At 32.4% G+C, this 12438-nt stretch overlaps 1 protein-coding gene across 1 annotated transcript; it reads right to left on the bottom strand.

The window, feature by feature from the left end:
* Positions 1–10729: 10729 nt before the first annotated feature.
* Positions 10730–12019, bottom strand: LOC115985160. Its single transcript, XM_031108125.1, has 2 exons — positions 11117–12019; positions 10730–10999 (listed from the first exon to the last, which is right to left on the bottom strand). Exons 1-2 carry the CDS (start codon positions 12017–12019, stop codon positions 10730–10732), a joined length of 1173 nt encoding a protein of 390 aa, XP_030963985.1.
* Positions 12020–12438: the final 419 nt, after the last annotated feature.

The raw sequence follows: 12438 nt of genomic DNA, 5'->3' as shown, positions 1-12438 counted from the left end.
CATAAATCGGTGAATTGAAGGAAAAAAAAAAAAAAAAAAACCCTTTAGTGACAACTTAATCATAGTTGTGTGTTTACTATGGTATCTAAGGGTGGAAATAGGGTGACTATACAATTAACCATGTTATGCAAAAATTCATTCCAAAGATTGATGAAAATTTTAAAATTTTAGATAAACACTTGAATTGAAACTCAGTTGAAATAGATCCAGTATGTAATAGACATCAATTGAGGCTACTACACAAGGGTTTTTTTTTTTTTTTTTACTCATAGTAGCTCACAAGTTTGAGTTGTTTCGTTATTGTTCCTATATACTCTCAATATGTGTCATTGAATGGAAATAGCATTGTTTGTTCACTTTCTTCTAAGATTGCTTTCATGAATTTATAGTTTTTCTATTTTCTTAACTTGATTTAAAAAAAAAAAAAAAATATATATATATATATATATATATTCCTATTTTGTAGAATTTATTTTGAAGTTAGATCAAGAGTTCTATATTAAACATATTAAAGTTCAAGTGCGTTATCAATACTATATTAATTTATAATGATATTTTTATGATCTATAAGTTTATTTTTAAGGCTGTTTGGAACTGTCAACAACATTGCATAAATGATAATTTAAATTCTTCTTTCATTGTTGGATTTTTTTTTCATAGTCAATAGGTTTCCCCTGCATCGCACGGGTAAGTGACTAGTTTAATTTATTTTTGTTATGATTCATGAACTCCACAACATTACATAAGCTAATAGGATGGAAATCAGTCACTCTTTTGAGATCTTTATTTTTTGAGAACCAACACAATATGAGTATGATTGAAATTAGGAGGAGAGATACAATGGTTAAGAAAATCAAGTAATTAAGTGAACAAAAGACATGAATGGATTTACTTGTATATTAATTAGTTCTATCTGGATTAGATTTTATCATATTATCAACAAAAAAAAAATTTAATTAAAGCATTAAAAATTGAGCAACTTATTCCAGTTCTCTTATTCAAAATGAATAGATTTTTAACTCCATTATAAAGTTAAGCTTTAGAAAATCTAATCAAACTCTATAAAATCTTAATAAATTGTAAGCCTGTATTAATGGGTAATTATTAGTTAAGATCGGGTCTTTAGTTTGGTAAGTGGTAAGACATTTAACAACCACGACCCATGACCCAGGAATATTGCACCGTGACCCAAGAATCGCATCGTGACCATCGGACCATCAGACTATGAACCACAACCATCAGACCACAACCCACGACAGACAACCATCGCCGAACCAAAACCATCGGGAGACAAAACTGAGAGAGGAAAGAGAAGAGAGAAGAGAGAAGTGAGAGTTGGTGAGAATATATATATATATATATATATAATTTTTTTTTTTTACAATCCAGCTACAGTGAGTTGTTATCAATAACAACTCACTATAGCTTAATGCTAAAATTTTTAGCATTTAGCATCTTTATTGTAGGTGTGTTTTGTGATTTTAGGTGTTAAAAATGCTAAAAAATAACATTTAGCATTTTTGGCACATTTGATGAGAATGCTCTAAGCCGGTTGTCATTTTCAATTTTTTTTTTAAAAAAAATCTTGTTTTGACTTCTCAATATTTATATATATATATATATATATATATAAACACAATGCAATACCTTTATTTTTAGTTGTGCTAAATATCGATCTGATATTTTATTATTTTATTTTACTTTGACCAATAAGGAATTGAAACATGTGTCAAAATATTTTCACAATATCTCTATGTATGCATTGTATTTCCAATGTAAATTTATATTGCATGTAGACACATAAAAATTGGCAAATGTTGTCCACATTTGCAAAATTTGTACAATATTTACCATTTTTTTTTGGGGTAAATGTGTATTATATTTGCCACTTTTTGTATGTTTACAATGTAAGCTTAAATTGCAAGTACAAAGTAAACATATAAAGATACTTAAAAAAAATAAAAAAAACCAAACTGGCATACTTGAAGGAAAAAAGAAAAAAGAAAAAAAGAGAGAAAAAGGGCAGCTCACCAATTGACTAAACCAAAAACACTGTTCATGAGCCTATTGGCTCAATTTATATATTTAATTCAAATAGAAGTTTCATACTCACTTCTTGAAACAATCCTTGCAAAAGTAAATAATGCTCCACAAGTGGAGGTGATTTTTTATTTTTTTTTACCTTATATGCTTGAAGCCAGGGTGGTCATAGGACCACCCTAATTGGAAAAAAAATATTTATTATATATAAATTTTGAAAATTTATGACTTTATTATCTTTAAGAAAAATTTGTGATTACTCTAAAATTTTTAAGGCCCAACATAATTAAACTTTGGACAAAATTTAGCAACAAAATTGGTTGTAAACTAAGACTATAACTTTACTTAATATTTTTTTTAATGGTTATACATTTTGACAAATCTACCATTGGATTACATTTTTCTTCTTATATCCCCTCATACTTGCAAAATTTCAATAAGATCAAAGACCAATAGTTATGTCATCAATCATATATTTAAATTTTAAGTGTTTCTAGGCTAAAATTTTACATAAAAAATTAAATTTATGGATTGAATAGTAAATAACATCCGATTGGTATGAAATTTGACATGTGTTTTAAAAACATAAAAAAACATGCAATTCAACAATTAGATTTTAAAAATATATAGTCATTTTAATTTGTTTAGTGAGAGTTGTAACCTGAGGCTACAACTAAATTTGTAGTCAAACTTTGTCTTTAAACTTTGGTCCCTTAACAATATATTAAGCCCTTACCAAAAAAAAAAAAAACTTTATTGGAAAAATTTTTGTATAATTTAGGTTTCATAATGACCACCTTGGAAAAAATTCCTAGAGCCACTATTGAATTAGCCACCTATGAACCTCCTAATAAACTTTTAGCCATTTACATTAAGTCAATTTTAAATGGTTTTTTTTTTTTTTTTTTTTTTTTGGAAATATAGTTTCAAACTATAGTGTCTGCTCCTAATGATTACTTTTTTATTATTAAACCAAGACACTAATTATAATTTTAAATGGTCTCTTTTCTTTTGTTTGTATATATATAGTGCTACAAATATATTTGAGAATGAAAGTTTGCTTGACAATATCTCTTGGACTTATATCATGTGATCTATGTCATTGTTTTGCAGAAAATGAGAATCATCTCCCTGTCCCACCATCAATTCCAATCATCTGCATGTCCCACCATCAATGACATTGTTTTGCAGAAAATGAGAATCATCTCCATGTCCCACCATCGATGTCATTGTTTTGCGGAAAATGAGAATCATCTCCCTGTCCCACCATCAGCAAATATTGTTGTCGGTTGAAACTCATGCGGAAACTCTTGCCCAGCCCCAACCACCATATAGTCTTCTTACCCGAACACGGCAGCCTTGTCATGGCCTAGGTTACAACTAACAGTAGGAAGATGATATGTATTTATGTCATGTATAATGCACATAACTCATTTATAATGATTATATATAAACACTTAAGTGGGGTTTGATAAGTTATATGCATTGCACATGACAGAGGCGCATATTATCTTCCTATTGTTAGTTGTAGCGTAGCGTTACAACTAAGTTTGTAACTGAACTTTATTTTAAAAATTATATTTGTGAAACTATTTCAATTATTTAATTTTCAAACTTGAAAGTTTGTGATTTCCATTAATAATGACGTATAAAAGAACTTTTAGGTACATAGTTGCAACCTTAATATTGACCACGCTAGGATTAAAAAAGGCAACTCTGCCGCACTTTCCTTTAACTTTCATGGTGAATTTCTGTTGCTTTGGTGTTTGACTGTTCTCTATATTGGATAAATCATAAATATAGAGCATTTGATTAAGAAGCTTGCCTTCCAATAGTCGTTTAAAACTTACAAAACTGCATTGCATGCATGTTGGGATCTATAGTGAAGTTCAAAAATCAAAATCGTAATTTTGGTATTTTACCTAAACAGTTGCATGTTGGGATCTTTAGTGAAGTTCAAATCGTATACCAAATCTAGTATAGTTTTTTTTTTGATGAAAAATCTAGTACAGTTAATTAAGTGAAAATAATCCACACTAATTACAAGGGGAATATATATATATATATAAAAATTAAAAAAAAAAAAAAAAGCGCAAAAGTAAAACTATACTTGCTTAAATTCCAATATAAGGGTACTTTCTTTCACTTGTGAACATATATAAATGGGAAGCACCAGAAGAGAGATGTGTATTCCAACATTTAGCTCAACATCAGAATTCTGGTAGACAAATGGTAAGGGGAATGCGTCTGGCTTTTATTTTTATTTTTTCCTGAGCGAGTCTCAGAATACATTAACTTACCTATGTATACTGAGTTTTGAAAATGACAACAGTTGTAGTCGTAGTCACTAACATCAAACCTTAAAATTTCTAAGCTTTGTATGCGATTGTATAAAAGTGACAACAATTTGTGACTAGTATATATATATATATATATATATATATATATATAAAACCGAAGCTTTTGAAGCTTCCACAATTTTCCACGTCATCATTTAATTTTTTTTTTTTTTTTTTTTTTTTTTTATACTTTCTAAATATGATTTATAAGTTTTGATTTTTTTCCCCCAATTTTCCACCTCATCATTTAATTTTTTTTAATACTTTTTAAATATGATTTATAAGTTTTGATTTTTTCCCCCACCAAACACATGTTACAAAACCCAATACCTCTTTAAAACCTAAAACTAATCCTCAAACGCTATCTCCTCAGACGCTATCTCCTTCCCCTAAACCTAAAACTCATTTTTCTTTCTCCAACATCAAAACGCAAAACTCAAATTCTAAGAGTGAAAGTCATTGGGTAAAGAGAGATCGAGAGAGCCACCACCCATTGTCAGGCATGCATTTTGCCACCGTCAGACTGCTGCTGGCACTACAAGAAAATGTATTTTTAGTGACGAAAAAATTCGTTACTAAAAGTCCTGTTTTTCGTCACTAATAACCTTTAGTGACGAAATTCGTTTCATCGCTGTAGCCCCGTCGCTAAAAGTCCTGGCGATGAAAAATTTCGTCACTAAAAGTCCGATTGTTTAAAAAAAAAAAAAACTTTTAGCAACGAAAACGTTTCGTCGCTAAATGTTTTCCTCGCTAAAAACAGTATTTAGTGACGAAAATATTTCGTCACTAAAACCATTTCAGTTTATTAAATCATATTTAGTGACAAAATATTTCGTCACTAAAACTATTTTCGGGTACATTTAGTGACGAAAAAATTCGTCACTAAAACTATTTTTAAGAAATTTCAGACACATATAGTGACGAAAATTTTCGTCACTAAAACCATTTCTTACAAAATTCCGCTGCATTTAGTGACGAAATATTTCGTCACTAAAACAATTTTTTGTTACCATATTTGTGACGAAAAATTTCGTCACTAAAACTTATTTTCTATTTTTATTATTTTCATGGTGTTGATATTAACCTGTAACCTGTCATTACATTATTAAAATCTTACATTTGATTAACATATTTATTCCAACAACACATTTATAAAAAATCGATCCATACATTTCACAAGTTAAAATTAAAGTAAGTATCCAATTCAAACTCCTTCCATACAATAAGTGTTTGCAACACATACAATTATTGTTTGCAACACATACAATAACTTAAGATGTTTTATAACAATACAAAAAATGTGGCATAATATAATTAGAACTAACGGAAGATGTCCTCATTTGTCTTCAAATAATGCCTAAAGGAAATCCCCTAAAGCCACCAATAAGAAATCTGCACAAATATAAATCTTTAGTTAAATATAAATCTTTAGTCAAATATAATTCTACATAGTGCCAACAGAAATTTCACTTCTATATCTTCAGTATCATAAACTAAAGATTGAATAACCTATCACGTGACAAATATTAGTTTCAAATGATACATAAAAAATAAAGTGTTTTAATTTAAAGATAAAGTACTAACCAATAAGTGATTTAGCTTGAAGATGAACCACCTCCATAGGTAAAAACATCATCATAACCCTTGCTCCTCAAAAAATTAAGAATATTCTTTTGGACCTCATCTTGCTTAGCTCGCGCCTCTTGCTCCATAGCTCGCTCCTCTTCGTCCCTAGCTCTTGCCTCTTTGAGCTCAATTATCTCACTTTCTAACCGATGAATATACTCCACCGATGAATTAGATGAGGCAGTGGTTACTAGAGAAGATGAAGGTCTCATGCCAAGTCCTTTTACAATACCAGATTTCTTCTTAAAAACCAAGTTTGAGATCTCCTCTTGTGTAAGGGGAATTGCATTAGGATCTTGACAATGATCCTCTTGCACTTTGAGAATAGTTTCCTACCATTTGAAAGAGAAAAAAACAAGCAATCACAACATTAATAATACATATGCTATAGCTTTACAAACATGATAAAGATGGAATAATAGGAATGGAATGATACACATACATATGTCGCTTCATCCTCAGGCTATATCCACCTATTTGTATTTGGATTGAAATGAACATCTTTGTAGATTTTTGCCAATTCAGGAACTTGACCGCCATTATTATTTGTCTAATTAAGTAACATTCGAGTGTTAGTTATTTATAGTTAATTAATCACAATATGTAATACACTTAAGGTTTAAGAAAATGAAAAAACACGCCTCCTCATCAACCCTAACAGCAAGTGCCTTTGTCCCGCATCTATGTTTGCCTGAAGTTTTGCTCCTATTTTCAGAGTTAATTCTTGATTTTCCTAATAAAGAACATTCAAGATATTTATTAGATCATGACTAAAACAATATACATTTACTTCATCTAAGTATTAATCTAATAATTTGACAACATAATATAGTAAATATTTGATAATAATAATATACGCATAAATAATTTACCAGCCAATCCTTATTGGTCCATCTCCCTTCAATGAGTCCAGTCCACTGCGCAAGTGTGACATTCTTTGACGGGTGGTTTTTTTGCATGGTCAGCACCATGAGATTGTATGAGCTTCTTATAAGTCTGATACAATTTGTTAGAGCCGCTACTCAATAATCTTCCACATTTTGTATTTATTGCTTTCGTTACTAAGTTGGAATCTCCTTCTAGCTCAAACTGATCCTGTAAATTAAAGTATATATGTATTATAAAATTATTATTATATGAATTTAATATGCTTAGTGACAACAAAGACGAGTTAGACGTTATCAATATAAATTTACCTCGATACTTTGAAGCACCACATCTCTAGTAGCAGCATCAACACTTTTCCAATTTTTTACGTTGTAACTTGACAAATTACTTCGCACTTGTACGCCAATTTGATTGACAAGCTTGCACGCATTCTTCCCAACAGGAGCATCATACTCTGCAGCTATACATATTGGCAGTTTACCACTTTTTTCAACAAGTGTCCGTACTGCTACACCACGTGTTGTTCCACTGGTATTTCTGCTAGTAGATCCTATTTAAAATTTATCAATGTTATAAAGTAATACATTCTATGTACATTAAGTATAATCTCAATAGTAAAGACAAAGTGCAGTTGTAATTAAGTATGTTTTATGTAATTACCAGTCGTGCTAGTTAATGCGTTGGTAGCCTCTGCACTAGAAGAACTTTAGACGGGAGGTTTTGCTTTAAGAGGTGTTTCCGTAGATTGAATCGTAGATTGGACCACCGGGATAGATGCCTCACCTCGCGAGCGTGTAAGTCGTCCTGGTGCCATCTGTAACTAACAAACATACATATAATGGAACAACAAAGTCATTACAAATAATAGAACGACAAAGTTATTATCTATTGTACCCTATGGAACATCTATTGTACCTTATGGATTAAAGAGTTAGATGACTCAACATCATTCTCATTGTTACCAATAGGTGGTACATAATCATCATCTACCACAACACTAGCTCTACTTCTTTTCCTTTTGGCACAATTGGACTAAGCGGAATCCTTAGAGAAGTTGAGATGTGCCTCAATCCCAAAGCATCAATTATCTCTTGATTTTGTCTCATTCTATCCAAAGCATCCTTTTTGCACAATTGGATTGAGTGGAATCCTTTAGAGAAGTTGAGATGTGCTTCAATCCCAAAGCATCAATTATCTCTTGATTTTGTCTCATTCTATCCAATCTTGCCATCTCATACCTCGGTATATTATGAGTGTATTTGGCCTTTTTGGGCATTTTTTGAAACTATGTATTAACATGAAAGATAAGTATAATTGCTATTAACTTAACATTATAGTCCACATCATTATCCATATCAAGAAATTCACAAGTGTAAAATTTGAACACAATTGCTACTAACTTAACACAACAAATGACCACATTAATATCCATATCAAGTTTAAGATAAGTACAAAACATTTCAATAACAATTGCAACGTAGACAAGCATAAAACTTTAAAACAAGCATAAAACTTTAAGAAAAGCACATAACATTTAAGACAATTGTTATAACTCTACATATTATAGTCCATATCAAGATCAATATCAGGTATGTCATGCTCTTCATTTTGATTAGCATCTCTTGAAGTTCCACCTTCAAGAACAACCTCAGTTTCAACATCACCCATACAATACTCAATAGTATTGTCTTCAATATTGATAGGGACAACATCAACAATTGCTTCTTGTTGGAATGCATCACTATCTTCTGTATTATCATTGGATTCTCCGCCCCCGACTTCTGGAACATCAAACACTCCCCTATGTTGGATATATTGCACAATTTTCCAAGGATCACGCAATTTCGTATCTTGAAGGTAGAAAACTTGTTTCGCTTGACTAGGAAGTATAAAAGGGTCATTTTGATACCATCGACTTGTAACATCAATGCTCGTGCAGTGTGCATCGGTTCGTATCGTTCTTCTTCGACCATTGGTACTAGTATTATACCATTCACACTGAAACAAAACAACTTTATGGCGAAACATATATTCTAATTCCCAAATTTTGCACACATGACCATAGAAGTCATGCATTTCTCCTTCATGGTCTCCTTCGGTACATACACCACTGTTTTGGGTTACACGACGATTGTCTAGGTCCCTTGTATGGAACTTTACACCATTGACCATACAAACTGTGTACTCCTTCACATATGATTTAGGACCATTTGCTAATGACCATAACTATTTAGTAGCTTCTGATGAATCGTTAACTTTCAATCTATTCATCTATAATAACAGACAACAAGTGATATTAATTAGTAATAAGCAATGACGTTCACAATCAAATGTTTAAATTTATTAGTGCGTGATTAAATTTCAAATGTCTTACACGTTCCCTAAACCATTTGGGAAACTCTTGTTGTTGGATTTGAGTTATGGCTTCTCTAGTAGGATTATGCAATGTGCTTTTGTGTTCGCTATTAAAAATAAGATGATTTATTTTCAGCTAAACATTGTGGATAATATTCAAAACTTGATTAAACAATATATGCATAAGAAATCACATACTTTAAATAAGGCTCTAGCTCAGGACTATTGTACAATAAGTACCAATGAGCAGTATCAAGCAATGCATGAGAGAAGTCGCCATCATTTCGCCTACCACCTATAGGTCGGGCAGTCTATGAAAAAACTATCAATCCTTCGCTAGATTCACCAAAATTTTCATTTCTTTCTCTTCGATTATGCACAGTTTCGATCCCATCAATATACAAAGACCAGTTGTTAATACATTCTTTAAGAATGTAAGCCTCTGCAATCGAACCTTCTGGTCGAGCTCGGTTGGAAACGTATCTTTTCAATTTTCCAAGATACCTACAAGGAAAAAATACGCATAGAATGTGATTTTAACCACGTGGGAAATATGCAATTGATGAATGCATCAAAGGATCTAATTACCTTTCAATTAGATACATCCACCGATATTGTACTGAGCCTTCTAGAATTGCTTCTCGAGGCAAGTGAACAGCAAGGTGGACCATAACATCAAAGAATGCTGGAGGCAAAAACCTCTCAAGCTTGCATAGTATAAGAACTATACGTTCTTCTAGTTTCTCCAATTCACTCCGCTTTAGGGTCCTTGAGCATAAGTCTTGGAAGAAGTTGCCTAACTCAAACAATACAATACTAATGTCTTTATCTGCAAACCCTCGCAACACAATTGGAAGAATTCGTTGTAGTAGCACATGACAGTCGTGGCTTTTCAAACCAGATAATCTACCATTTTTTGCATTCACTGACCTTGATATGTTGACTGCATAGCCATCCGGATACTTGACTGATTTCAAAAAGTCATAAAAACCATCTCTTTCATTGGGGCTTAATGAAAAGAAAGCTCGAGACTTGTCATATGATCAATCAGGACGTTGTTTCAAATGCAACGTGTGCCTGAAGTTCATATTTTGCAAGTCTATCCGTGCCTTGTCAGTGTCCTTATTTTTCCCCTCAATGCCCAACAAAGTACTATAAGTACTTTCACTAATGTTCTTCTCCACATGCATGACATCAATGTTGTGCCTAAGCTTCTTATTTTTCCAGTATGGAAGCTTGTACAAAATACTCACCTTTGACCAATTTGGCTCCCTAATGAGTTGTCTCTTCTTGTTACTTGGATGCCTTCCTAAAATTATATTTGGCATTCTATCTAGCTGCTCTTGTATCTTTCCCACTTGTAACTCTAAAGATCTCTTTTGTTTCTCTGGTAAACCATTATGCAACCGACTATGTCTCCAACGATGTTCCATAGGTAAATAAGCTCGATGATTAATGAATCCAATTTTACTTTCCAAAGCTTATGAATATGGTTGATCGTTGCAAGTGTAACAAGAATGATAACCTTTTGTTCTCCATCTGGATACGTTACCAAATCCAGGATAGTCATGTATTGTCCATAACAAAGTTGCACGCATTTGAAAATGCTCTTTACTATAAGCATCATAAGTTTCTACACCTTCTTCCCACAACTCCTTCAACTCATCAACTAATGGTTTCAAGTAAATATCAATATCATTCCCCGGTTGATGGGGACCGGGAATAAGCAAGGACAATATAAAATATGGCTCCTTCATAACCAATCAAGGCGGTAGATTATAGGAGATAAGTATTACAAGCCACATACTATAATTATTTTTCATATTCCCAAAAGGATTAAATTCATCTGTAGCCAACCCTAACCTTACATTGCGAGGTTCGAGGGCAAAATCAAGATGTTGCAAATCAAATTCCTTCCACTCCTCACAATCAGCCGGATGCCTCATTATCCCATCGTCCACACGTTTGTCTATATACCATCTTATGTCTTTAGTTCTTTGGCCTGACATGTACAATCTCCTCAGTCTCGGTGTCAACGGAAAGTAACGCAATACTTTATGAGGAATTTTCTTACCTTGGGTACGTGTATCTTTGTACCTAGGCACCTCACACACCGGACATTTATCAAGATTTTCATTTTCCTTCCAAATTAATGTACAATCATTTTTGCATGCATCTATATGCTCGTATGACATGCCCAAGTCACGTAATATCTTCTTTGCTTCATAAGTTGACCTTGGAACCAAGTTACCTTTCGGTAAAACCTTTGTCAGCAATTCTAGCATCATATCAAGTCCCTTATTACTCAAGTTGGTCATTACCTTTACATTCAACATCTCAATAACAAACTTCAGGATACTATAATCAGTGTAACCCGGATACAACTCACGTTTTGCATCTTCCTCAAGTTTGTCAAAATGACGCACCTCCTCATCTTCGGTTGCATTTCTTGGTTCCCCTCTAATTCGGTCATCTATCAAGGCATCGATACCATTCATATGATCACCATCCGACATTTCATTATCATGAATATTCTCATTCAATACACGAGGTTCTCCATGATTATACCAATTAATGTAAGATTGCATAATTCCACGATGAAGCAAATGGATACGCACAATTTGAGAAGATTGTCGATAGCAATTCACACAGTGGATACACGGGTGCGGAATATTACCACTCAAGTCTACAACCGCTCTTGCAGAATTAATAAATGCATTCACCCCTTCAATATATGGATGACTTAATCTGCCATCGGGTGTCTTACCCATTGTCATTCAACTTTTATCCATGTTTGACTACAATTATAAAATGAATCCTACTTTAGTAAAATAAGGACAACTCATGCATAATGTATTCTAACATCTAAGTCTATAAGCCACTTAGATAAATTTCTATCACATTCATGAATGCACAAGTCTATATTAACACTTAAACAAATAAACGTTGCACACACAAAACCAATCACAAACATCACAAGTCTAGAGTACTTACAAGTTATATTCATCACATCTAATCAACAATACTCATTCACATTTGCAAGAATTGAAAAACACTCCCAATATGTATTTAAACCACCTTATAACACCATCCAAGCCACCTGCTTGCTCCAACACAACAACCCACAACAAAAGCAATCACAAACATCACAAGTCTAGAGTACTTACAAGTATTGAAATCAAATAAAGTT

Source organism: Quercus lobata, chromosome 4 (assembly GCF_001633185.2).
Source record: "Quercus lobata isolate SW786 chromosome 4, ValleyOak3.0 Primary Assembly, whole genome shotgun sequence".
In the NCBI taxonomy this organism is placed as follows: Eukaryota; Viridiplantae; Streptophyta; class Magnoliopsida; order Fagales; family Fagaceae; genus Quercus; species Quercus lobata.
This window is presented reverse-complemented; position numbering and strand designations above follow the sequence as displayed.

What these genes read in the sequence shown, in the direction of transcription:
- LOC115985160 (XM_031108125.1), bottom strand. Translation starts at nt 12,019, where the DNA reads ATGGGTAAGACACCCGATGGCAGATTAAGTCATCCATATATTGAAGGG. An exon ending in TTGCCCTCGAACCTCGCAAT is followed by an intron (nt 11,000 to 11,116) that starts GTAAGGTTAGGG and finishes TTGGTTATGAAG; the next exon opens with GAGCCATATTTTATATTGTC.